The 27,929-nt window shown below is 38.9% G+C and overlaps 1 protein-coding gene across 1 annotated transcript; it reads right to left on the bottom strand.

Moving 5' to 3' along the window:
- Positions 1-169: 169 nt before the first annotated feature.
- On the bottom strand, positions 170-27,344 carry tmem214 (transmembrane protein 214). The gene is made up of 17 exons (XM_057823294.1): positions 27,059-27,344; positions 24,006-24,199; positions 23,546-23,696; positions 20,786-20,920; positions 20,576-20,658; positions 14,596-14,701; positions 13,209-13,290; positions 12,467-12,568; positions 11,530-11,671; positions 11,362-11,453; positions 11,237-11,285; positions 9,964-10,071; positions 7,946-8,063; positions 7,764-7,860; positions 1,364-1,532; positions 1,079-1,230; positions 170-996 (listed from the first exon to the last, which is right to left on the bottom strand). Exons 1-17 carry the CDS (start codon positions 27,204-27,206, stop codon positions 870-872), a joined length of 2,055 nt encoding a protein of 684 aa, XP_057679277.1. The 5' UTR covers positions 27,207-27,344; the 3' UTR covers positions 170-869.
- Between the last annotated feature and the right edge of the window lie 585 nt (positions 27,345-27,929).

Raw genomic sequence — 27,929 nt, 5'->3', positions numbered from 1 at the left:
GTATATTTAAACACAATCCTAAGCAAGAATCACACAACTGAAGTGAAATGAAGTCTTTATTACAAATTAATAATCGACAGAAGTCCTTCACATCCATTCAAATGTCTTTCATAAAGAGAATGAGGTGGTGGGGGTTCAGGTTACAGGGGTACTGTTTTAATTTGTTCAGTTTTAATCTTTTTTTTTTTTTTTTTTTTTTAAATACCTACAAGGTCTTGGAAATCTGTATCTGAGCGGGCACAAACGGAGACAAACAACACCTACCTGTTAAGTAAAGAAAAAGAATGAGAAAAGAATGATCTTTATTTCCAGCAGGTTGTCACCTCTTTAGCAACAATGCAGTTATGGGGTCATTCGGATTGTGAGTTAGCAAGCAGGCTTTTCCTTGCGCCCAAAAAAACAACACACAGTCACACACAAACTGGATGTGATTCGACATCCTAGTAAGTATGGTCACATCTGAGTAAGGTTGCGATGAGGTCAGGTAAGACATAAAATTAAACAAAAGATTTTTGGTCATTTCCAAACTTTGCCACGTTTCATCCAACGCTTCCCAATACAGAATTTTTGAATAAAAGTAATTCATAAATCATCTTTAAGTTTACATAAGCTGACCTTTACAGTAGAAAACCCAACCTGTGTCTGCATCCAGCAGTGAAAAAAGATTGGTAGAAAAACTGAAAATATAAACCTGATAAAAATGTGGACAAAACCAACTTACAGAGGAGTTAGTTTTTTTGTTTTTTTTTAAACCTACAATATCCAATCACAGTTCAAGAGAGGAACAGACAGTGTAAGGCAACTTCAGATGAGGTCGCCTTGCGGATTTGACTATTGTTAGTGTGTGTTGTACATCAGTCCATTGTGTATTATGGTGGAGTCAGCAGCTCCTGAGCCCACGTCGTGATTGCAGAGGTCGTGTGTTGGAGCAGCTGCCATGTGGAGTTGGTCAAGGACAAAGCGTGCCCTCTCAGACACGTCACAGATACTTCACCGCTATAGCAAGCACAAAAATAAAGAAAATCTAATCATTAAATCTTGAGCTTGCATAATGATAAAGTTTAGTAAAGGTACCGACTTGCAGGAGTCCTGCAGGTTGGTCCACGCTAATTGCAGCAGGTCTATTAAAAACATCAATGCTGGCAATATGTAGTTTTGGTGGAGGAAGAGTAGCAGCGATTTCAAATAAGCCAAAATCTCGTACACACTGTCAGGAGTGTTGCTTTGCACCTGCACAGCAAAAGGTTTTATCATATGATTGTTTTTTCTGCATGTTTAATTTATACAGGGAGAATGAGAGGTCAAAAAGCATGTGAATACTTCACAGAAAAATGTTCACAAGATTCAGACGACGACATCTCACCCATTCTATGAGCAGCGGGCTGTTTTCTTTGACCCACGCGAAGCCATTTTTGCTTTTTTCAGCAACGAAGACGGCTGCTGTTCTGGTTTTCTCCAATCCTTGGTCTAACAGTGGCCTCAAGGTTTGTATGCTCTCAGAGTAATAATGTGGCATGTTGGTCTCCAGCCAGCTAAATAAACACACACACAAACAACAATAATGTCTACAGTAGGGTATACCGATTACCGGTTTAAAGGTATACCATGGTATGAAAACATCACGGTTTCAAAAACCGCAAAACTTTTCCGTCCTACCGTCACTAATGTATTAGCTATTTTTTTATTTAATAGTTAGCCATATGTCCCAAAAATGCAGGGAGAAATCCCTCAGTAACAGCTGCAAGGCTCAACCCTCTACCACCAGTTGTTGCTCAGTGTCAGTGAGTCAGCTATGCTACATGATGGCTGGAGGAGGTGAAATTCCTTAACTTTTTCCCCGATCGAAGAAAACGAAATCGCTGGTATGGGAATAGTTCAGCTACAGAAAAGTTACAGACAGCCGCGGCTTAGAGGGGGAGGGCCAACCGACATGTAAAACATGTTTGCGGAGGGTGGCTGCTAGGGTTGGGCATCGAGCATCGATGGGAACCGGTTCTGTAGCTTCCAAAATGACATCGCAGGGCACGGTTTCTCAAACGACGGGCACCTTATTGACATTGTCCATTGCCTAATGCCGTGAAAACAAAAGGATGCACAAATAAAGCTTAGACACTTAAACAAAAAGGTAACACGCTAAACAGAAAATGAAGCTAACCTTGTGGCCGCTTGCCACTTTGGAGGTCCTGGGCGTGCAAACACAAACTCGTGTGCATGCAAAGCTTTACAAAACAATAGTAAAATAATAACTTACAAAACACAGTGCAACATACAGAAATATAACAGAACTACCTTGTGTAGCTAGCACCTGTTTATTTCTATGCAGCTGGCCACCTCTCTGCTGCTGCGAGTGGCTTAATGAAAGTCCTAAGTGTCTGGGCGAGAGCAGGTCTCGCTGTAACTCACACCACGCAAATCTCGCGAGACTAGTGGTAACCAAAGCAATTACTGTGTCCAATATTAACAAACAAATAATTCTAACATGAATCAAGCAACTTTCAATAAATACTGTATTCTTTTAACCCTTAACAAATAACTAAAATATTACTTTAATACAAGAACCATTTCTTAACCATTACAGGTTCTATCACCCCGATGCCCCAGGAATCGTTCGAATTTTAAAATTTCGATTCCATGTTTCGATGCCCTGACTGCCGAGTGGAAAAAAATTGCTCAAGTTCAAAGACTTATATTTATATTAGGGCTGTCAAACGATTAAAATTTTTAATCGAGTTAATTACAGCTTAAAAATTAATTGTAATTAATCGCAATTCAAACCATCTATAAAATATGCCATATTTTTCTGTAAATTATTGTTGGAATGGAAAGATAAGACACAAGATGGATATATACATTCAACATACGGTACATAAGGACTGTATTGTTTATTATAACAATAAATCAACAAGATGGCATTAACATTATTAACATTCTGTTAAAGCGATCCATGGATAGAAAGACTTGTAGAAAAATGTTGATGAATGAATTTATTGTCATTGTCATCATCAAAAAATCATTGACAGTTTCAGAGTTTGGAATTTTACCCGAAGGAAAGACGAAGACAGACAAGGAAAGACGGGAAAAGCAGATGCTTATTGAAACCCGTCCCCCATCAGCCCAGGACGCACAAACAGCATATTGTGTATCAGTCCAGTCATAATCTTCACATATCGTTCAAAAGTCATTGATTGCCATGGATTTTCACATACTGTCAATTCGATGTTGGCTGGACATGGGCGTTGGCTAGGTGTCGGTCTCATCGTAGAAAATATTTTATTCAAAGAACTCAATGCCCAATCTACAAGTTCCATTTTGTAGTAGGTCAAACCTGGCACTCTCGTTGCAATGGCAGCTCAGTAATGCGATTTTGCTGAAGGGCATATCCTAAGAGCAAGTGTTATGTCTTATTGTCTGACCCTGACATTTAATCATCCTTTGCTGTGAGAACATCTTATCTGTAATGTGTGTGCGTTCTGTAGTTATGACGTATTTTGGTCAATGTACTGTTTTATTATATTTTGTTTGTACATTTTTTTGAAGTAACTTAATGAATTTATATTCGTTAGCGCTGCATCACATGTATTCAATAGGCGAGCCCCAGTGTTTACAATCGAGAACGATTTCATTGTAGTCCTAATAGTCTGATAGGAAAACAGTCTGTTTCCTCTCAGGTCGTAGGAGGATTCTCTTAGTTGGAACAATGCTTGCAGGTTAGGCGGGAGACTGTTTGTGTTGGCCTTATACATCATTTGAGCTATTTTGTAGTTAACCAGGTCATTGAATTTTAATAGTTTGGACTTGATGAAAAGTTCATTGGTATGTGCTCTGAACGGTGCTCTATGAATAATTCTAATGGCTTTTTTTTTGAAGGATAAGGAGTGGACATAGATGTGTTGCATATGTGCGTCCCCAGATCTCCACGCAGTAGTTGAAGTGCGGCAGAACGAGCGCGCAGTATAGGGTTTGGAGAGCCCTCGTATCTAGCATGTTTTGAACTCTATAGAGAATGGAGATGCTCCTAGCGAGTTTGTTGCGCAATTGCTCCACATGCGGCTTCCAAGTAAGGCGGTGATCGAGAACAATACCTAATACTTTGTGCTGTTGTACTCTTTGTATCACAACATTATTTATTTGTATGTTTAGGTTCTCATTCAGTCCTTTTCTTCCAAATAGAATGTATTTAGTTTTCTCGAGATTCAGGGATAATTTATTTGCATCGAACCATTTTTGCAGTTTTGCTAATTTTGCATTTATTTGTATTGATAGACTGCGTAGGTCCTTTCCAGAACAAAAGATGTTGGTGTCGTCCGCAAAAAGTACCATTTTAAGTAGTTTAGATGCTTGATGTAAATCATTTATGTATAGGATGTATAGTTTCGGTCCCAGGACAGAGCCTTGGGGCACGCCACATGTAATTTGACGTGTAGACGATCTGCACCCATCATATGTAACATACTGCGAACGATTTTCCAGGTAGCTACTTACCCAGTTTAGAACGATGCCTCGGCTAGTGTTAGTACTTCTAGTATGTTAGTACAAGTTATAGAAATTTTATATCTAAACCCCTCTTAATGTTTTCGTTTTAATAAAATTTGTAAAAATTATCAATCAAAAAATAAACTAGTAACCCACCATTGTTGAAGTCAATAATTACTTACACAATGCTCATGGGTGCTGAAGCCTATAAAATCAGTCGCACCCAAGCGCCAGCAGAGGGCGGCAAAACTCCATAAAACACAACAAGTCAGCATTTCACTGTACTGTACCATCTTTTAAATCTCTCTGAGCGGGGCATCTGCGTTAATTGCGTCAAATATTTTAACTTAATTTAAAAAATTAATTAACGCCCGTTAACGCGATAATTGTGACAGCCCTAATTTATATACAAGTTAAAATTAGCCCTATGAGAAGTTCATATAATTTTTTAAAAAATCATTGAGAAGACTTTAATATGAACCATGCAATTTTTTTTACCCTGCCTTTTTTCTTTTTACCCGCCCTCTTAAAAGAATAGGAATCAAGAATCTTTCAGAACCGGAATCGAAACGTGGAATTATAATTGGAACCGGAATCGTTCAATTTCAAACGATGCCCAACCCTAGTGGCTGCCGAAGAGGCAGTACCTCCAATATGATTTCGCATTTATAGAAAATTGAAGGTTGGTAAACACTGTCATGAACCTTTCCCCCACAGCTACGAGAGTTAACTCCAGCATGTTTAGTGTGTCTAGCGGTGGTAAAATGTGTTTTTTTTCCTCTCTCTGGCAACTGTCTGTGTTGAGAAAGTGTGTGTTTAATGCAAACATGATACGAGTTATACATACCCTAAAGCAGTGTTTTTCAACCTTTTCTGAGTCACGGCACGTTTTTACATTGGAAAAAATCTTGCGGCACACCACAAACCAAAAATGTTCCAAAATTACTTTCTGTACAGTATATCTATTTATAAAATACTTTCTCAATATTTATACTTACTCAGTGTGAAACTTGAGGCTGTTTAGGTGAACCCAAAGCCGATATCCTGGCAGGAATCTTCATCAACAGCTCTCTGTCTTTTTATTTTTTTACTGCAGTTAAGCTTGAAAAGCTCTGAATTATCAGACAGGGGGACTTTAGCAATGTCTTTTACCGCATCAGGGCCAAGCAGCTCGCTGACAATAGCTTTGCAAGCAGGTAGTATTATGGTCTCTGCCACACTGTGTGACTTTGGATTTAGCAACAAGTTCAGCAACGAGGTAACTGGCTTTGGGGGCTTTCTCATTTACCTTTGTAGCTTTTCTCAAAAAAGTTGCCTGTTTCTCTTGTTTTCATGAAGGCGAACAAAATAGTCCATCTATTTGTTATGAAGCGACGGGTGTTTCGTTTGGGGATAACGTTTAGGATAGCTGCTCGTGTCGCGTTCAATAACTGCTCAGATTTCTAGCCCGTCAGCCACCTTGCTGCCCTTGAGAATGCGTTGGAATAAAACACAGGGGGAGGATTGACTGTCGTCACATATGGATAAAATGGAAAGGACACTTTCGTTAATATTGACTCTTGACGAGTCTAATCAAATGATGTGCAGTAGTCGTGCTCGCGTCCACATTGTCGCAGAAAGCAAGGTAGCTGAGGGCTAGAAATCAGAGCAGTTATTGAACGCGACAAGAGCAATACCTTGCTCATCTGCACACGAACTTTCTACCTCCTCATTCCTTCCTACTGCAACACCACCCGAGGACGTAAAAAAAAAAAAATTTAAAAATGCGATATTGGATAATTTCTCGCGGCACAAAAACACTGCCCTAAAGCACTGCATTTATTTATTTTTTTTTTTTTTAATATGTATTTTGACTTGACGTTTTACTTATGTTCCAATTTGCTAATATGTTTTGAAAAATTAAAATCCTGTTCAATGTAAACCCCCCCCCCTTTTTTTTTTAAATTAAAAAAAAACATTTAAGTGTAATAAGTAACACATTTTAGAGCTGTAATTGCAATACCGTGAAACTGTGATATTTTGGCTTATGGTTATCATACCGTCAGAATCTCATACCAGCACATGCCTAGTTTACAGAATTGACCACTTTAATTGAACACAGCTTGAAACAATCCAGAGAGATCTCATGTCACTGTACTTAGAGCGAAAGGGTATATACTAAAGCTGCAACAACTGATCGATTAAAATCGATGAATAAATTACTTGCCAACTAATTTGATTATCGATTTTTTGCCAGCAGCTATGAGCGGTCCCATTTGGGTCCTTGTTTGTGTGAAATGATAGCCCGCGCGTGCGACAGTGATTAGAACAAGAGAGAGCGTTCACTGCTGCAACTGCTGGGTTGCTGAATCAATAATATTACAAAGTGTCGAGAGTTAGAGTGACTTTTGTGTCGTTAGATCCAGTGTGCCTCCGTCAGAGGTGAGTAAATTAAGCCAACTGTATTGTTTGTTTTCTTTGTCGATGAGACGTTACTAAGCATAGAGCGAATTGAAATTGTATTTATGAATAAGTGTTTGGCAAAAAAAACTGATTCATTACGGTCTGCCTCCTCCTTTTTCAATTTTGTTGTTTAGTTTGTTTTCTTTGTCGATGAGACATTACTAAGCATGGAGCGAATTGAAATTGGATTGTATTTATGAGTAAGTGTTTGGCAAAAAAAACTGATTCATTACGGTCTGCCTCCTCCTTATTCAATTTTATTGTTTAGTTTTTTTTCTTTGTCGATGAGACATTACTAAGCATGGAGCGAATTGAAATTGGATTGTATTTGTTTGGCAAAAAAAACTGATTCATTATGGTCTGCCTCCTCTTTATTCAATTTTGTTGTTTAGTTTGTTTAAAGAAGTCATTGACACAATTTATATCAGCACTTTGCCCACAAGAAAAAAGTGTAAATCGGCAGCACTTTTTTTATTTTTATTTGAATGAACAGGACTTTAGTCTGATTTGTGTACTGAGAAATTATTTTTATGTTTTATATTGTGAACCGTTATTAAATACTTTAACAGGTTTTATGTACTTAAAACAGTACAACTGTAGACTACAGTAAAATTAAGTCAGAACGCTGTAATAAAATATTTTTGTAGGAAATAGTTATCCATTTTGTCTTCGTTGTTACTTACAACATGCCTAAAACAACTTCGAGTTGTGCAGGTAATTGAAAAAAGTGACATTTATCTGTTTAATGGACTAATCCGACAAATAATTAAACGATTAATTGTATAGTTATTCATTATAATCGATTATAAAAATTAAAAAAAATCGTTACTTGCAGCCCTAGGGTATACCTGAAGCCCTGCTTGGAGTAAACTGTGATTTTGCTCCACGCCTGCTGAGTCACCCCCATCACACCCGAGCTGTGAAGATGTTTAGCCGTGGTTGAACCTGTAACAAAGCACCCATACAGCTATTCATTCACAAATGACTAATTTTAACTGCAGCAGTCCAACACAGGAAAAACATGTCATACTCTCAAAGGAGCCATGTGATCGGATGTCTTGAACGATGAAACCGGCGGCAAACACGAGCAGGACCATCAACAGCTTAGACCAGGGGAATCCCCGACCACGCATTTTCACCTGTAGACTCTGGAAACAAAAAAGGTCACCTCAAATATAATCAGGTAACCAATCTGCATTATCTGGGCTTCATGCAGGAAAAAGAACAATACTTTGCTATGGACTAATGGAAAGGTTGCATGCAAAGAACACAGTTGGAGTGGTTTTCTGAACTATTCACCTATGTTTGAGAAATCTTTGACTCTGTCGATGGGGGCTGCTGAACCGCTTGGTGATGCCTATCTCCATCTCTTTCCTGAGCTCCTCCTCTGCTCTGACATGTGCCTCAATGCTCCCCTACCAAGCACCCCGCCTCCCCATAGAGCAATTCTTCTTAATTATTTTCTGTGACGCCCCCCCAAGAAGACATGTTTCGCGCCCACCAAAACTGCCACCACTGTTTGATAGTATCATTTGTCTATAAAATTACTATTCTAAGTACACCTCTGCCTAACATTGTGTCCTTTTTTCTATTAAAGAAAAAAACTAACATAAATCAAGTTATAATAAAATACAACTTTATCAACATTGTTTTGTTTGTAACAGAAAAGACCTATCAATAAAGCGCATCAATTTTCCTGAATTAAAAAAAAAAAAAAAAAAAGACATCCAAACTGTAAAAATACACTCAAGGTACGTTTTTGACCATTTCATACTGAAAAATATAACGTTATAAAATCAATAAATAATAATAAATTCAAATTGATTAGCAGCATTTACTCATGAGGACAATATGACAAAAAAATGACTGAAACAACAAAACAATAGAAGAAAAATAACAGTGTCATTGGAGAGAGGGACAGTTTTTATTTTTGCTGATCGCAGTATCACCTCCTTTGCAATGTTTGCAATAGTGTGGGGTTATTTTGCACTGAGCATACTAACAATGCTCACTGGTTTACTGATATAACACTGACTAAGCGGGAAGATTGTTGGCAATATTTGGCACATTTTCACTGAAAAACAGTCAAGCGGCTTATCAATGAGATTGGGGTCTTATGTCTTTAAGTGACGTCTTAATTGATTTGGCTTCCCCTCCCGCTGTCCGCTACAATAATTTTTAGACACAGTAAACAGAGTGGTCTTTCCTTGTCTCGCACAGTATTAAAAGTCAAAACCAAAAGCCAAACGGGCCAAAAACAGCGTATTCGCGGCAGGCGGGGGAGAACCGGAGGTGAGGTCGGTCGTCAAGACAATCCCAAGCCGAAAATGGCACTTCTTGGGCGGACACGTGAGAACCGGAGAAGACAGTGGGTCACTGCGTGAGCCCGGCCGGAAAACTGCGCACAGCTTTTCATATCTATTTGCTGTGTGCTCTTGCTTGGTTCAAAACTGCGCACACTCTGAAAATGACAACTCCACTGCCACCGCCACCCACTGAGTGGATGTGCAAGCACACTTTATTCGAGTACGGGGGAAAAAAGTACGTTACCCGAGGTCACTTGCGCCACCCCTGGCGCGCACCACTATTTAAGAAGTACTGCCCTAAAGTTTTGCATCTAATGCTACAGTTTAGCAGACACTTAGCGCTTGGGCAGACTACAAGTCGGGGGAAAAACGCACACAGCAGCATATTTAATCAAATAATTCCAAAATGTCAAAGAGGAAATGTAATTTTGAATGCAAAGGAGAGTTCCCTCTTTTCACACTTCCAAAGAACGACACGCTTCGTCAGAAATGGGTGGACTCAAATGTAAGTAAGCCGTAGTGTAGAGAGAGAGAGAGACAGGAGGGAGACGAGTTCCCCATTTCCAGCCGTTTAAGACAGCCATGATGCAAAGACAAGTTTATATTAAGCCATGTATGAAACAGCTTTCAAATATCAACTCAAGGTACAATTGTTGCTTGAATGTTCTTTAGAATGATACCATGAAAAATAGGCGATAACCCCTTCCCCCTATAAACATATCATTTTTTCAACATTACCAACCTGACACAGATTATTGCAGTCACTAAGATCCTGAGACTGGTTGTTTTCTTTCATCTCTTCATTGGTCACTTTGAACGATTGAATCGTTTCTTCAAGATTCTTCCTCAGCTATAATAGGGGAAAAAAACAATATTTGAGTTTTTGTTAATCCCAAAACGAACAGAGGTCCAAACAAGATGATCCATAACAGGGCTTTTATTCAGGTCATAAACTTCAAAATATAACAAAACAAAAAAAAGTCTTTAGTGCAGTGTTGTTTTCGTCAACAATGACGATAACGGAAATATTTAGTCAACAAAAACTTTTTTTCATGACGAGACGATAACCAGCTAAAAACATGTTTTGAAAGACTAATACATAAGGAGCCTAATGCTAGTTTCCATCTTAAGAGTGAAGAACGAGACATTGCATGACATTGTATCTGTAGTTAGCCTACATCGTAGCGGTGTCTTGTTGTGTCACTCATGTGACATGCTGCGACCCCCCCGCCCCCCACTCACCAGTGCGGTGTCCTCTTCAGTCTCAAGGCCTGCACACACGCACATACGATAAGATTTGTTTTCTTATCCTGGCCAGAGAGAATATGGAATGTTGCTTCTGCCTTTAAAGGTCTGTGCTGAGTGACCATGACACTCTAAATGTAACTTGTAGCGTTAGCATAGCATTCGTGTTCGCGTTTGCATTAGGCTAATGCTAATGGGGAGAGTCCTCAAACTCTTGAACAACTTTTTATTTTATTTATTTATTTATATATTTTTTTTTACATACGGGTCATGGCGTCCAGGTGGGTATATTTAATTAAAAATAATGTTAAAATATGTGCTACAATAAGTGCTCGTTTGTCAATGTTCATTCGGAATAGTTGGAAACCTCGATTTATTTATTTTTTGAGTACTTTCTTTTTTTTTTTTTTTTATTTTACGGACAAAAACATTTTTAGTAAACGTCGACTAAAACTAGACGAAATTTGTCTCAAGTTTTAGTCAGCAAAAACTAGACTAAGACAAACACATTTTGAGGTGACTAAAATATGACTCGGAATAATAAGTATTATTGTCCAAAAGACTAAGACAAAAATTAAAAGGGCTGCCAAAAGTGTATGACGGTGTCTACGTTTTTCAAAACGCTTTGACATTATCACATATGGATAAGACTAAAAAACCAGAAAGCGAGCTAAATAATACATAAGCAGCGGCTTAACAACTAAAACAGCTCATGTGCCTGCTCATTAAAATATTGTATACCATTTAAAAAAAACACTTTTGAATTATACCTTTGGTGGCAAGGTATTCCAGCAGCCCAACAAATGGTTCAGCAGCAGACTAAAGAAGCACAATAAGCAAGTCAGCCATTTTAAAATCGGTACATAAATTGCCTGCGCAAGTATCTGTAACTCACCTCGATTGAGCTAAGTGTTTAGTGTACAGCTGTCGCCAAACTCCTAAACTCTGAACATCCACACACAAACACTCTGTCATACTGTTCAGCAACTGAAAGAAACAACATAGGGAGAAAAAGTGTGAAATTTCTGGACCTTTGATTTAGTGTGAAGAGTTCCCGCACGACCTCTTTCTTCATGTCTTCCGGACAGTTTGGTGTTGCTCTGGACAGAAACGACGGCAGATACGTGTGTAAGGTGCTTTCAGGTTTGGCTCCAAACGCCAAGGCCTTGAGACGAGGGTAAAGGCGCCTTAGCTGCTCCTGGAGACTGTTCAAACACACAAATACAAAAAAACTGAGTAAAACCACAAGTATATAGTGTTGCAACTATCAATCCATTAACTCAAGAAATTCGATTAGAAAAGGCTTCGAATCAGATTTTGCTGATTTGAGGATTCGTTTAATTAGAATGGCGTTGTAATGGTTTGTTTTGAAAATGTTTGCATTTTGATTGATTTGGGTGGATACACTGCCCTCTAGTGGCAACAGTGAATATGGCATAACACATTTAATATGGCTGAATCCAGCAGCGACCTGTTAAGACCAACAAAAGGTAAGTTTTTGTTTGAGCATTATGTTTATTTGTATGCATTCGTAAATAGGTAAATAGGTCGTCATAGGTTTACTCTTTGCGGGATTATGCGTTAGAAGGATTTGTTACGAGCATTGTAAGAAAAAGTTTGCATTTTATAGCATTTAAGCTAGCAGACTTTTGCTATGCAAGTTAGCCAATAGTTGTGTTGTACAGTACTTAGGTCCTCTTTTTTTTTTTTTTTTTACTGTTTGAGGCCAACGTCACGTATTTTAATTTATTAAAGTGCAATACTGCGTAGCTTAAAGACACATTTGGCAATGTTATTTTGTATATGCATCTAATGCTCTTTTAAAAGTGCAATTTTAGCGAGACTGTTTTTCATCTCCTAAAATCTATTCTGCAACACATTAAATGTTCTTAATCTGATTACTTGATTTCTCGAACTAACTAGTCGATAGAATAATTGATTACTAAAATAATCTATAGCTACAGCTCTAAGAATGTATAAAACTCAGGAAATTACAATACCTTGATGAAAGGGCATTTTTCGGCATGAAGGCAAAATCCAGTAAAGGAAAGAACTCTTTAGGACCCATGATCCCAAATCCTTTTGTCAGGTTTGCATGGATGCTGGAAAGAACAAAAAATGGAATATGACATCAACGGTGTTGTTTTTAGAACATGAATGAGGTATTTCTAGCAGGAGTCGCAACATTGTTCAAGTATGGAGTTTCGCAACTACATGAGATATGCTGCATTATCAAGTAATGGTTGTACAGATGAGTTGAATTAAGTGAATTTACTACTTCTATTATGTTTACTTTATGTTTAGGCTTGCTGTTGAGTCGTCACTAACTACGTGTTCTTGGCTTGAGTGTACTAATGAGAACAGTCAGATTTTTATTAGTAGCTATACATCCATTTTCCAATACCCCTTAGTTATCAAATTAATTACAACATATGTCTTGTGTTGTAACATACGTACTATCAAAAGCTTGGACACACTTTCAAATGCTCTTGAATGAGAACTTTGTCTGAACCTTTGACTGGTTGTGTGTTATGTGTGTAAATCTTGTGTATAAAGCATTCTTTCTACTGTGATTTTTGTGTGTGTGTTGAATTAAAACACTGTACTGAAATTAATATCGGCATCGTTTTCAAATGAGACTACATCATCTTGACTTACAATCAAATTAGAAAAAAAATCTGAAGAAATGAACCCTGATTAACAAGAGCTTTGGGGGTGGATTTTAATTTCAGGTTGACTTACTGGAGCAGTCTTTCCAGGTAAGCAATGGCATAGGATGACAGCGACTTCACTCCCAGGACGGGAAGCATGATACCAAGCCACACTAAAAAACAAAATCAACAGATTCTGAACTTGTCTCAGGTGTTACTGTGGGAATCTTGCGTGGGCAAATAATAACAAGTACAGGTTATTTTGAGAAATAAATAAATAAGGATGTCAGATACTCAGATGCTTTCTGAAATCAAACGTCCCAGTATTTGACTAGAACTGGCGGTACTAGCCTTTATCTCACTTGTAGCTAAACGTCATCTTAATTTGAAGGCCACAACAGCTCTTTCATGCATACAGTGGATGAATAAAATTATGTCCATGAGATGATTAGATATTCCAAAAACTGAAATCTGAACAAATTCAATTAGAAATGGCAACTTTTGTGGGCACAGTAAACCCTGTTTTTTTTTTTTTAATCAAATGTTCTTTTTTATTATGTATTTTTTTCTATTGTGTATGTATTGTCATTGTTTGTTTAAAAACAAACAAAACCAGTGATGTGTACAATATGTTCAATGCTTACACTTAAAACAAACTTTGTTAATTTCATGTCAGTGTGTTTGCATCAATTAAATATATGTTAAAAATCAAAAACATACACAGAACTAGAGACTGCAGGTTGAATCACAACATTTTTGCTCAACAGTGAATGATGGACTCTTGATGGCTCAAAGTGGTACGTTGGTTCATGAAATTAATCTCTTCCATGAGTGTTTGAGAAGTCAAATATTTGTAAAAAGAGCTAATGTTTCCCATATAACAACTAAACTTTGTGTTGTTTAACACTTGCTGGATCGGATGTGCGCCTCCTTAAGCCCGCAAGCTGTCCACTGATCCTTTCATGAAAGGAGAGTCTTGAAAGGCATGGATTTTAGCCACCACTGATGTAGGGCTCATTTAGAGAAAAACAAAAACAACCCTTCAATGTGTGATGCATGGCTACAATTATATTTATGTGACATGAAATCAAGTACAACTGAGCCTTTCATGTCCATGGCAGGCAGTTCATGAACAGGGATCTTTTAAATTTGACAACTGAATTGTTCGTCAACGCCGCCATTCATAAACTGAAATCACAATGTACGTAAGACATTTACTGTTACAACTGCTGATGTCTCAGACTGAGAGAAATGAGGACTGTTTTCTAGTCAGTCGAAAATTATTGGGTCATACAGAACACAAGATCAGGAAGGAATGCAGTGTACTTTTGCCTCATTAAACGCCAACCCTGTGTCTAGTACAGCAAACATATTGCCCAAGTAGAAGAGAGGTCATTCTGTCAACAACACTTGTGCAGTGCTTGGATCATCAAATAGTGTCTAGAAATGAGTGAAGTGGGGTTTGTGTTGAGCATTACCTCGTAGTCCCTGGCTAAGGTCATAAAATCCAGCTTGGCCCAAAGCCCACATGATGGTCAAACACTTCGAAGGATGATTCTGCACCGACCGCAGCAACTCCAAATACTGAGAGGGAAAGATTAAACCGTTATTGTTATGTGTACTGAACGCAATGAGGTACTCTTATAATGATGTGTAATAGTCAGATATGTGCTGACGTATGTTTTATTTGCTAAATAAACAAATACCCAATATTTGCACATTTCCCCTTGATCAGACTAGAGAACAGTTAGATAAAGTTATGTTTAACTATATTATTCAATTAAGACGGAATAATATACTGCTTGCCTGGCTGAACTTCGGGAGGGGCAATGGGCCTAATGTGATCTGTCTGCTTTTGTCTCACATGATACACATTTGTTTGCTGGGTTCTCGTGATCAGCGGCACTATTACTAGATATAGCTTGTTTGTGGCATTCACAGTTTATGTTCAACTTCTTAGTTTACGGCTCCATGGCCAGTAGAGGGAACAGGAATGGATTCATGTGAATTTTAATATAGCTCTTATAAAACAGAATATTTTATTTGTCATTTTAAATGCCTTTATCTACAACTGTTGGACTAAATAATGGAAACACCTTAAAAAAAAAACAACAAAAACTAATAATTTATAGGTCCGACTTTTGTGGCAATTACAGCCTCAGTTCTCCGAGGTATTGATTCATACAACTTTTAAATTGTTTCCAAGGAATTTTAAGCCATTCTTCGGTTTGAATACTCTCAAAGTCTTTTAGAGACAATGGTGGTGGATATCGATGTCTTACCCCGGTGTTTGACCATTCCTTACTACGCGGCAAAACGTCCTACACAATGCTCAGCGCGCTTGCGCAAGCATCCATATTCCATACGCATGCACACATCGGTTAGAAGCGGCGACTACTCACTGTTTTTATTTAGTTATTCAGAACATTTTCACTGCCTCAAAGATATTTTTAGCATGTATTACCCTCTCATACTTTTAACCATTGTGTTTTTTTTGTGTTAAGCTTTGAAGCAGTTGACCACATTAGTCACGTAGCGTATTTAAACCGTCCTTATTTGATATAACTACATTTAAGTACTTTCTGCAGGAATTTTTTTAGTACGTTATCCCTGTATGCATCTAAACAAAACAAGTTTAGAGCGCACGGTAGTACTTTGGGTGTCAGATTCGACCAATGTAGCACGTTTCGCCGATGTAGGAGATTTTGGCAGAACACCGGTAATACACCAGGCACGTCTACGGTGTGACAATGTTGCCGGTGCGTCAACGCAGTAAAACTCAGCCATTAAAGTCAATCAGCTGGTGCCCACTAGTCGCAGTGCAGCAGCGTTTTAGACGCATCCTAGAAGCCATTCAACGCGTCACACTCGAAAAGAACGGCAGACTTTATTATCAGACGCGAGACACAACCCCCCTTTGTCAATACTACTTAGTAGGATCGGGCAGACCGGAAGTCACTCATGTAAAAATACGGTGGATGCTAGTGGCGTGCAAAATTTCAGATTCTTAGATTATTTGCGATTCGGCCGTGTAAGATTCGAGAACGATTCTCAAACATCCAAATTCCGATTATTGAATTATACCAGGTAAAGCGGAAATAAAACGCAGTCAGCGCGGTCTTCGGGACGCAATGAGGAACGGACCGAGAGTAAATATCATGTGCAGCTAATCCCGCTAGGTAAAAAAAAAAAACAATAATACCCTACTGCGGCCGTCAGCCGCTACAAACAGCGCCCAGTTGCTAGTTGCTACAAACATACGGCAACATACCGCTATGGTAGATATCACATATATCTAGACTAGATGTGAAATGACAGACTTTCCCGCGCTAGTAAACAGGCGCCATCTTAAAGCAGTAGACTTTTCTAGAAGGCTCTGTTGTAGAGAACCTAATTACTTTTTATCTAAAATACCCCTAAATCGGCAAAATCGTGACTTGAATCTATCTTTAAATGATGAAACAGTTTTAAAACTTTCACATGTCTAAAGTAGACATGAGGGAAATTATGGAATAACGGGCGCAATTTGAACAACTTTAACGGTTGAGTCACAACATTGAATTAATTGAATGTAGTTTAAAGCTGCTGATACAGAATGGGGACTTGAGTATTTCATTTACTGTTTTCAACCAGTAACTTGATACTAAAATAGTAGTTTGGTTCATTTAGCCTGAGAGGATTTTTGAACACTTTTGGAACAAATATAGAAAACTTTAAAAAAAAAAAAAAAAAAAAATGTTTAAATGGGGGGAGGGGGGCATCAATAATCGATTTATAATCAAATCGGAGTCTCTGAATCGTAATCGAATCGTTAGGTGCCCAAAGATTCCCACCTCGAGTGGATGTGGTCCATTTTCAAAATAATATGCAATTAAATTTATTAATTTCTGTGTGGCGCTTTAACTTGAGAATATCCACCAATAAAGCTTTTGAAAACCGTTCATAAGAAAAAAAATGATTTGATGATGTTAAAATCTTGGTCATTAGGATTGCTTTTGTCTTTAGCACAGGACTTCTTTTGTCCTGTTTCTTTCAGAAAGAAAGCTGACCAATACACTGGGTCTGATAGGCAAATGGTTGTTGTATTATCTTTAAATACCCCGCCTATCTCAATTCAATTCAATTTTATTTGTATAGCCCTCAATCACAACAGATGTCTCAAAGGGCTTTACAGAGGCAATATGATACACAATTAGAATATCTCGCGCGATTTTGCAATCCTCACGTTAACTGATCGAGCCGTTCAACAGACGCTCTGCTCGTAAAGCGCATCCTATGGAAATTGGGTGTGAGCGTCAGCAGTGCGTTGACGCGCTGGCATCGCTGATGCGCTATAGACGTGCCCGGTGTGTTACCGGGGTTAATTGCATTTCTAAAACTGACCATAAATGCTCAATAATGTTGGAGTCTGGGGATTGTGCCGGCCATACGAGACGCTAAACTTCATTAAAATGTTCCTCATGCCATTCTAACAATTATGTTCAATGATTATGATGCCGAAATGTTAGGCATTTCCATTATTTTGACCAACCCCTGTATATCAGCCTTTACTACACTAGCTATGTGACCAACATACTGGTACCTACAGATGGACAAAATCCAATTATTTTGCCCCCCATCTAACCAACAACACCATTCTAAGATGCCTCTAAAAGATTGTTTTTCAACTGTATCTGCCAGAAAAACAGTTGGGCTGACAAATATACAGTGGAATGAAAAAAGTATCTGAACCTTTTTTGATTTCTTACATTTCTGCGTAAAATCACCATCAAATGTGATCTGATTTTTGTCAAAATCACACATATGTAAAAACAGTGTCTGCTTGAACTAAAACCACCCAAAAATTTATAGGTTTTCATATTTTAATGAGGATAGCATGCAAACAATGAAAGGGGGGGGAAATTTAGTAAGTGAACCCTCTGCCTAATGAGACTTAAAGAGCAATTGAAACCAATTTTTACCAAACAATTTAAGTCAGGTGTTTGCCCAATCACTGATGAGTGGTTTAAAGCTTCCCTGCCCACTATAACGCACATACACCTGGTAAGAATTGTCTTGATGAGAAGCATTGCCTAATGTGCATCATGGCTCGGTCAAAAGAGCTTGATTGCTGATTTGTATAAAGCTGGAAAAGGATGCAAAACCATCTCTAAAAGTCTGGGTGTTCATCAATCGACAGTCAGAGAAGTTGTCTACAAATGGAGAGAGTTTGGCACTGTTGCTTCTCTCCCAAGGAGTGGCCATCCACCAAAGATGAGGCCAAGAGTTCAGCGCAGAATACTCAGAAACATAAAAAAGAACCCTAGCGTGTCTGCTAAAGGCTTACATAAATCACTAGCACAGTCCAATATCTCTGTGCACACATCAACTATACGTAAAACTATGGCCAAGAATGGTGTTCATGGGAGGACTCCACAGAGGAAACCACTGCTTTCTAAAAAAACATAGTTGCCTGTTTAATGTTCGCAAAAAGGCACCTAAACACTCCACAGAAATTTTGGCAAAATATCTTGTGGACTGATGAAACCAAAGTTGAATTGCTTGGGTGTAACACACAACGATGATCATGTTTGGAGGAAAAAATGGAACGGCTCACCAACATCAACACCTCATCCCCACCGTGAAGCATGGTGGAGGGAGCATCATGATTTGTTACCTCAGGGCCTGGACAACTTGCAATCATTAATGGAAGAATGAATTCAAAAGTTTATCAGGATGTTTTGCAGGAAAATCTGAGGCCGTCTGTCAGACAGTTGAAGCTAAAAAGACGATGGATGCTGCAACAAGACAATGATCTAAAACACAGTGGTAAATCAACTTCAGAATGGTTTCAGAAGAACAAAATACACGTTCTGGAGTGGCCAAGTCAAAGTCCAGACTTGAACCCCATTGAGATGCTTTGGCATGACCTAAAGACATCGATTCATCCCAGACATCCCTGGAATCTGAACCACAGCAGTTTTGTAGAGAAGAATCGGCCTAGATAAGTCCTGATTGATGTGCCAGACTGATCTGCAGCTACAGGAAGCGTCAGGTTGAAGTTATTGCTGCCAAAGGGGGAGCCACAAAATATTGAATGTGATGGTTCACTGACTTATTTTTCCCCTTCTGTCATTTTTTGCATACTATCCTCATTAAAATATAAAAACCTATAAATGTTTGGGTGGTTTTAGTTAAAGCAGACGCTTTTTTCATAATGATTTTGATTTTGACAAAGATCAGATCACATGTGATGGTGATTTTATGCAGAAATGTGAGAAATTCCAAAAGGTTCAGATACTTTTTCATACCTCTGTAAATGCAAAAAGACAAAAACAGAATGATAGCCAATTAGAGAACCAATAGAAGCCTCCGCTGTTGCCAAACACAAATAGTGCAGCAACTGGTGTCTCGGAGACAAGCAACATGAAAAGGAATGTACAGTGGTACCTCGATATACGATCGCTTCGACACACGATCTTTTCGACATCCGACGTAAAATTTGACTCGCCATTTGTTTCTACATCCGACGAAAAACTCGAAATACGACGACATGGCAGCACCGCAGACGAATGCACGGCGGATTTTCTTGTGTGACAAATCGACACAGGTTTCAAAAAAAGGTTGGTACAGGTGGTGAAACAAGGAAAAAGTTGACGCTTACCTTCTAAATGAAAATGCAAATTATAGAAAAATATGAGCGTGGGCTGGGCATCCGTGAAATGGCTACACAATAAATCTCCACAGTCCTCCTCCGACCATCGTTCGCCAGTCTTTATAAATTAAGCTGACAATTCTTATTGTGGTAACATCTCCATATAAATTGCCGGATTCACCACGTTTTTATCATTTATTTCACAACTTATTCAAGACAAAACACCTACTGTGTGCTGCAATTGATGGTGTTCTCAAGAAAACATTAAAAGTGAAAGTGAAACTCTCAAGCTCACCGCTCTCTGTCTCTGGCACGTCAGCCCCGCGGTGCGTTCAGGTAGCACATAAAACGTCCGCCACATTATAACCCGATTCATTACATTAATACAGGAATTATTTTTATTATAGTATTCTGATTTTTATTTATAATTTATTTGTTTTGCTATGTGTAATTGCAATTTGTTATAGTACCAGCAGTATTTATTAGGGATTTAATGTTGGTTTTTGAGCTGTGGAACGAATTAACGGAATTATAATGTATTCCTATTGAAAAATCCTGCTCGACATACGACCATTTCGACTTACAAACAAGGTCCTGGAACGGATTAACTTCGTATGTAGAGGTACCACTGTATTTAGCAAATGAGTTCTACAACTACACTTTCTGCTTCTTAATATTTTCAAGCAATTAGGAAAAATGGCACAAGACTGATTCTCACATGTCACTCTTGTTTTAGTCAGGTTGAGTAGGCAAAATACTTTAAGAGCAGTAAGCACACAACTTAAAAATTAGTGCCTATGTAACCCGCCTTAATACTCACTCACCTCGGGCAAATTCTGTGTTGCCAATTTGGGCTTGTCTTGTAAGATTGCTTGAATGCAAACTCTGTATCCATGCAGTGGCTCACCTGGAAATAAAATGAAGTAGTTGCTGAGGTGTCAAGATGAAACTGTTACAGTTTTAAAAAAAAAGTACAACACAAGTTTTTACATTTCTCTATTACGAGTATGTAGCAGTAAAGAAGAAGCCCCTACCTGAGTGCCTTTCTAATTCTCGGAGCATTGTGTAAATACAGTAGTCAAAGAAATCTGGCAGGCTGTCATTGATATTTCCAATGATGCCTTTGATGACACCCTTCAGCTCCTTGCTCGTAAGACAATATGGGTAATCTGTGGATGATCGACCAAAAAAGACGCATAAAAAATTTGCTTGTTACAAAACTGATATAGCAAAGTCAGTCTACCCATGTGTTTGTTGCATTTATTTTTTAAATAATGTGCAATGATAATAAATAGCTATCCTATTATGGTGTACATTAGAGGTAGACCGATATATCGGCTTGCCGATGTATGCATCTTTTTCTAACATTGGCCATTTAACAAACAAACAAACAAACAAAAAGGGTGATAAAAAAGGATTTTGATCAGGCAACTGTGTGGGCAACTGTGGTCGCTTTTTAATAACGGTAGGACCCGGAAGCTTCAGGCTTGCCTGTTTTGTAAGTATTATAAGATTTTTATATCTTGCATGAGAGAATATGCAATGTTGGTTTAGCCTTTTATGGTGTTTACTGAGTGATCCTTACACTCTAAATGTAACTCGTAGCATTAGCGCAGCATTCGCGCTAGCATGGCGATCATTCTCTTAAACTCTCACTTGTTTACATCTTGTCGTGACATCCTGGTGGGTTTAATTTGAAAAAAAAAAGTACTTTTCTTAGTGTGTAATATCATAAAAAGAAGTGCTGCATTCGTTGTTTGGTAGGACTTGACCGAATTAATACTTTAAGTCGCAGCTCACTGCAAATGTGAAGCTGTTGAAACATTTTTTTTTAATTGCCTTCCATAATCTATGCGTTTCAACAAAAAACAAAAAAAGTTTATCAGCCTCGAATATCGGTTTAGGATATCAGCAATAGGCTGTAATGTTAAAAATCCCATATTGGTCGACCTTTAGTGCACATGCATTTTCACTACAACTAATAGTGGTCTGTCTATATGTTCTCTGCAACTGATAGAGACCATTCCAGCATGTACAGTGCCTTGCAAAAGTATTCGGCCCCCTTGAACCTTGCAACCTTTCGCCACATTTCAGGCTTCAAACATAAAGATATAAAATTTTTATTTTTTGTCAAGAATCAACAACAGGTGGGAAACAATCGTGAAGTGGAACAACATTTATTGGATAATTTAAACTTTTTTAACAAATAAAAAACTGAAAAGTGGGGCGTGCAATATTATTCGGCCCCCTTGCGTTAATACTTTGTAGCGCCACCTTTTGCTCCAATTACAGTTGCAAGTCACTTGGGGTATGTTTCTATCAGTTTTGCACATCGAGAGACTGGCATTCTTGCCCATTCTTCCTTGCAAAACAGCTCGAGCTCAGTGAGGTTGGATGGAGAGTGTTTGTGAACAGCAGTCTTCAGCTCTTTCCACAGATTCTCGATTGGATTCAGGTCTGGACTTTGACTTGGCCATTCTAACACCTGGATACGTTTATTTTTTAACCATTCCATTGTAGATTTGGCTTTATGTTTTGGATCATTGTCCTGTTGGAAGATAAATCTCCGTCCCAGTCTCAGGTCTTGTGCAGATGCCAACAGGTTTTGTTCCAGAATGTTCCTGTATTTGGCTGCATCCATCTTCCCGTCAATTTTAACCATCTTTCCTGTCCCTGCTGAAGAAAAGCAGGCCCAAACCATGATGCTGCCACCACCATGTTTGACAGTGGGGATGGTGTGTTCAGGATGATGAGCTGTGTTGCTTTTACGCCAAACATATCGTTTTGCATTGTGGCCAAAAAGTTCAATTTTGGTTTCATCTGACCAGAGCACCTTCTTCCACATGTTTGGTGTGTCTCCCAGGTGGCTTGTGGCAAACTTTAAACGAGATATCTTTGAGAAATGGCTTTCTTCTTGCCACTCTTCCATAAAGGCCAGATTTGTGCAGTGTACGACTGATTGTTGTCCTATGGACAGACTCTCCCACCTCAGCTGTAGATCTCTGCAGTTCATCCAGAGTGATCATGGGCCTCTTGGCTGCATCTCTGATCAGTTTTCTCCTTGTTTGAGAAGAAAGTTTGGAAGGACGGCCGGGTCTTGGTAGATTTGCAGTGGTCTGATGCTCCTTCCATTTCAATATGATGGCTTGCACAGTGCTCCTTGAGATGTTTAAAGCTTGGGAAATCTTTTTGTATCCAAATCCGGCTTTAAACTTCTCCACAACAGTATCTCGGACCTGCCTGGTGTGTTCCTTGGTTTTCATAATGCTCTCTGCATTTTAAACAGAACCCTGAGACTATCACAGAGCAGGTGCATTTATACGGAGACTTGATTACACACCGGTGGATTCTATTTATCATCATCAGTCATTTAGGACAACATTGGATCATTCAGAGATCTTCACTGAACTTCTGGAGTGAGTTTGCTAAACTGAAAGTAAAGGGGCCGAATAATATTGCACGCCCCACTTTTCAGTTTTTTATTTGTTAAAAAAGTTTAAATTATCCAATAAATGTTGTTCCACTTCACAATTGTGTCCCACTTGTTGTTGATTCTTGACAAAAAAATTAAATTTCATATCTTTATGTTTGAAGCCTGAAATGTGGCAAAAGGTTGCAAGATTCAAGGGGGCCGAATACTTTTGCAAGGCACTGTATCCCGCCTCCCAAGTCAACTGGGATAGGTCCAGTTCACCCATGATCCCATTACTAACAAGCATTATGCATGAATGTTATTTTTAGTGTCCTATTAAAAGCAACAATTTTTCAAGTGGAAAACCACAAAAAGGACACACCATGAGCATAACTGCTGAGGGTCGGCTCTACCACTGGTGCAGTCAGCTTGAGGTTGAGGTACCCTGCCAGGTCTTTTGACCACACTGATGGGTTTTTGGGGAACATCGTCTGACTCTTAGCCAACTGCTCTTTCATATCGTTGATATCCAGCTGATGAAAAAACACCAGAATGCATGAATACCACTTAATAAACAAAGAACCATTGAGCAAAAGCTAGACCAGCATTCAGCATGTGATTGAGTGCCTTACAGCACTTCATATGCACCATTTTTTTTTCTTGTGTATGATACAAAAATGATCTACGAAGATATGTATTATCCAAGCTTAATCAAATAACTCCTTTTAACGGTATCAAATGGAAACTTGGAGCAACAAGGAGACAGCGTAAAGCTTAATTTAAAAAAAAAAAAAAAAAAAACTAAAAATGACAGGATTAAAACAAAGCTATCGGTTACTCACCGATTTAAAGGCTTCTTCTAGAGTCCTGTGAGTGGCAGGGGTGGAAGCATTGCTGGGGGGCAACTTCTTTGATAGTTTTGTTGAAGAAGACTTCTTGTTTTGTTGCTGATTTGGCGGTGGAACCTGCTCCTTGTTCTGTTTCTTTGGGATCCTCTCAAGGGCTACAAACATACTGTCTGACATCTTTGTGGGCACTGAGGGACACAAGAAGTTGGTGGTTAGCTCTCTACGGATGAAGCAGTCATACTGTCAACAGCACTTCTTTAGTCCTACTGTGGCATTTTGGCGTCATGAAAGTGTTGCATTCCCTGCCCCTTTTTGCTCCCTCCCCTCACAGCGTTGATCTTATCTCTCGCCATCACAGCTTTCATAATGAACTGATATTATTCAGGACAAATGTTACATATAAGTTGAAAATGGCGTCAACTTGCATAACAGCAAATTTTTTACGAACTAACAATATTGGATTACAAGAATTAAAATTAATGCAGTGTCTTCAATTTATTACAAATACTAATGATTTCAAAATGAAAAAAATGGGTTCTGAAAACTTCTGATGGATCAATATGACTATGTTGTATTGTATGTCATGAGCCGCCTAGTAGTACCACCTGCTGATTAATAGAGGTGTAAGTGCCTAAATAACGTTTGGTTGAATATTCATGTTAATTGGGAATAATTTATTTGGTCCTATATAACAGGCCTGTTATATGTTTATTTGGGTTTGTGGGATGGGCTTGTAACGACATGTCGTACTATATTAGGTGGAAGCGAGAGCTGTGGTGAGTCAGTCGGCATGAAGGCAAGAAGGAGTGAGGATTAGAGCCCAGACAATTTTTGGACTATTCTCTTTATCTCTACCTCTCTATCGATTTCTCAGTTGCTCTTTTGTTTGCGTTTTTGATGTAAAACTGTGGATTATTTCTTTGGGATTAAAGTAACGAACTCAAGAGAGCGGCGTGAAAGTTTTTCTTTGCCGCTGTCCCGCGTTGTGTGAGGGGAGATGGAAGAGGATAGGGCTTTGTTGTGGAACCTACAAGTGGTGTGTCATCATCAATACAATTAGTAAATCAATGAAACTACAGGTCTTAATGCACAAATTAAATTTTTTGTCACATTCCAACTTTTTATGTGGTCGCTCATTCACACAGCAGTTTTTTATGGCAGCCCTAAAAGTGTCATGCATGTGTAGAAGATCTCCGTCCACCATGCGGTGAGCAAAAGAGTCACGTGACAACACTGTCATTTTTTACATATGCCGTTTCGTTAAAAAGAAAGTTTTCATTCGAATGTCTCAAATATTTCAGTAACAAAATTGGCAAAAATGTAGAAAATTGCTTTGTATTTTCCATTGCTTTAGTTGAAATGTAACGGCATGTGTTAAAATGTGTACATAATATTGTGTTCAATTGATCGAAGTACCTTGAATTGAAATTGAAATCGTGGCAAGTTAGTAATATTGGAAAACATCTTATCATTGCCAAAAGAATCAATATTGTATCATATGGTAAAAAAAATGGTGGTTTACACTAGAGCTGTCCAGACTAGTTGACATAGTCGACATCATCGATGGATGACGTAAATGCGTCGATGAGCACAACATCCCGTCGACGGTTATTGAAGGGTTAAAAAAATTTATATATGCATGGAAAGTTGAGAATGTCGGACGCTCGGTATGCAAGCGGGGAAAGCAGCACAAACCCAAAAAAGCACACCAGAGTGGCCAAAACATTGACTTATTTCAACGAAACAAAGGAGGGTACACTGTTGTGTCCGGTCTCTTCAATGCCGATCTTGCCAACAGGCTGCACGTGGGCTGTTAATGAAACACCTAAAGCCCCGTTACCAGTTATAATTTCGGAAGACGACAGGAGACAACAGGCTGGCAGATCGCAAGAACATCTAACTAACTAACTAACGACATGTTCTATTGATGTTGCTAAGCCTGTCGCGATATGCATTGAGTCAATTTATCGCACAGTAAATAAAATTGAGGGCGGTAATTTTCACGGCTGTGTTTTATCGCCACGTACGTGCGTCATTTTCTTCGATGGGGGGGGGGAAGTTCAGGAGTTTCACCTGCTCCAGCCATCGTGTAGCACAGCTGACTCACGGACACTGAGCAACAACCAGTCAGGGAGAGTTGAGCCTTACAACTGCAAGCGAGGGATTTCTCCATGCATTTTTGGGACATAAAAATAGCTAATACCTTAGTGATGGAATGATTTTTGCCCTTTTGAAACCTTGACCTTTTCATACCACGGTATACTGTACCTTTAAACTAATCGGCACATTTTTAGTCACTAATGTGTCCTGCCTCTCCGCCACTCAGTTGGGAAGGCCTCTAGCACACACGACTAGAAACTTGATGGAGGTGTTTACTGAACTAGCATATGCCATCTTAGAATTGTTGTCCACTCAGCTACACTTGCATGATTAAAAACATCATTGAAAGGAAGGTCAAGTTCTTTTCTTTCCTATTTTGGGGGGTAATTCTGCCATGTCAATGTAATCTTTCGTAAACATGTGCATTTTGACTTGACCAGGAGAATATAGTATGGCAGAGGGTGTATTTTTATTTTTGTTGTACTGAGCTCCCCACTGTGAATAAGATGATGGGCCATAGTGAAGGCGTGGTACCAAAACACAAGATAGGACAAATACGACCACTGGAATCGTTTTGACAAGTCAGCAGCGGTAACGAACGGCTACACAGAATGCAGACTCACAATGATGACGTTGCCTAGTGTTGACACATCGCGTCGAAGCTAAATGCGGTCAGGTCGTGAAGCAACATCTCGTGCATTTCGAAACTATGGCAGCGTCATTTCGTGTAGTATAATTTGAATAGTAAAATCTCGGATATCAACATCTAGGAATTGTTAAATGGGAAGTACAGCGCGATGCTAAGCTACCTAGCTGACTAACTAGCTTGCGCAGATCTTAATAGTACTGTAATTCATGCTTTCAATTGTTCCAATTTAATACACTGGAAAGTTTTGCTTTCAAGCAGACTCTAAATTGCCGAAATACAGTGGGCCGTGTTTACTTACGTCTGGAGGGCAGGTTGGACTCCCCGAGAGCTTTTCTACTCTCAGAGTTGCCTTTCTTTTCATTTGTGTTTTTCCCAGCTCCCGCATTACTTTTCTTGCTCTTCCTCACCACTTCCCATTTGCCGACCGCACCATTACTCGAGGCCATGTTTCCCGTCCCAATCAAACGTTTAGTTTGGTCTGTAACACTACCGGCTGGCTTGTACGTCGCTGAATGGAAAAGGCTAATGGTACCGACTGGGAACAGTGCTGCTAATCATTTCAACGTCAGCACGCCACGTCGCTTGACGTGCGTGACGTCATTACGTCGTTGTGTCTTTTCTGTGACGTCCGCTTATCAACTCAGGTTAAGCCCTCATTGAAAGTTTTTAGACATACAGTATTTTGTTTGGCCCATCCAACAATTAAGAAGTAGAAATACAGGTCCTTCTAAAAAAAAATAAGCATATTGTGATAAAGTTCATTATTTTCTGTAATGTACTGATAAAAATTAGACTTTCATATATTTTAGATTCATTACACACAACTGAAGTAGTTCAAGCTTTTCATCGTTTTAATATTGATGATTTTGACAAAAAAAAAGTCAAGAAAAAAACATAAATCCCTACCAAAAAAAAAAAGCATATCATGAAAAGGTACTGTAAAGAAGCTATTAACCTAATCATCTGACTCCACGAATGAACTCAAAATAGCTGCGAAAGATTCCTGAGGCTTTTAAAAACTCCAATCCTGGTTCATTACTCAAAACCGCAATCATGGGCAAGACTGCCGACCTGACTGCTGTCCAGAAGGCCATCATTGGCACCCTCAAGCAAGAGTCTAAGACACAGAAATTTCTGAGCGAATAGGCTGTTCCCGGAGTGCTGTATCA

Source organism: Corythoichthys intestinalis, chromosome 19 (genome assembly GCF_030265065.1).
Source record: "Corythoichthys intestinalis isolate RoL2023-P3 chromosome 19, ASM3026506v1, whole genome shotgun sequence".
NCBI lineage: Eukaryota > Metazoa > Chordata > Actinopteri > Syngnathiformes > Syngnathidae > Corythoichthys > Corythoichthys intestinalis.
The sequence above is the reverse complement of the archived record's forward strand: the minus strand, read 5'-3'. Positions and strand labels throughout refer to the sequence as shown.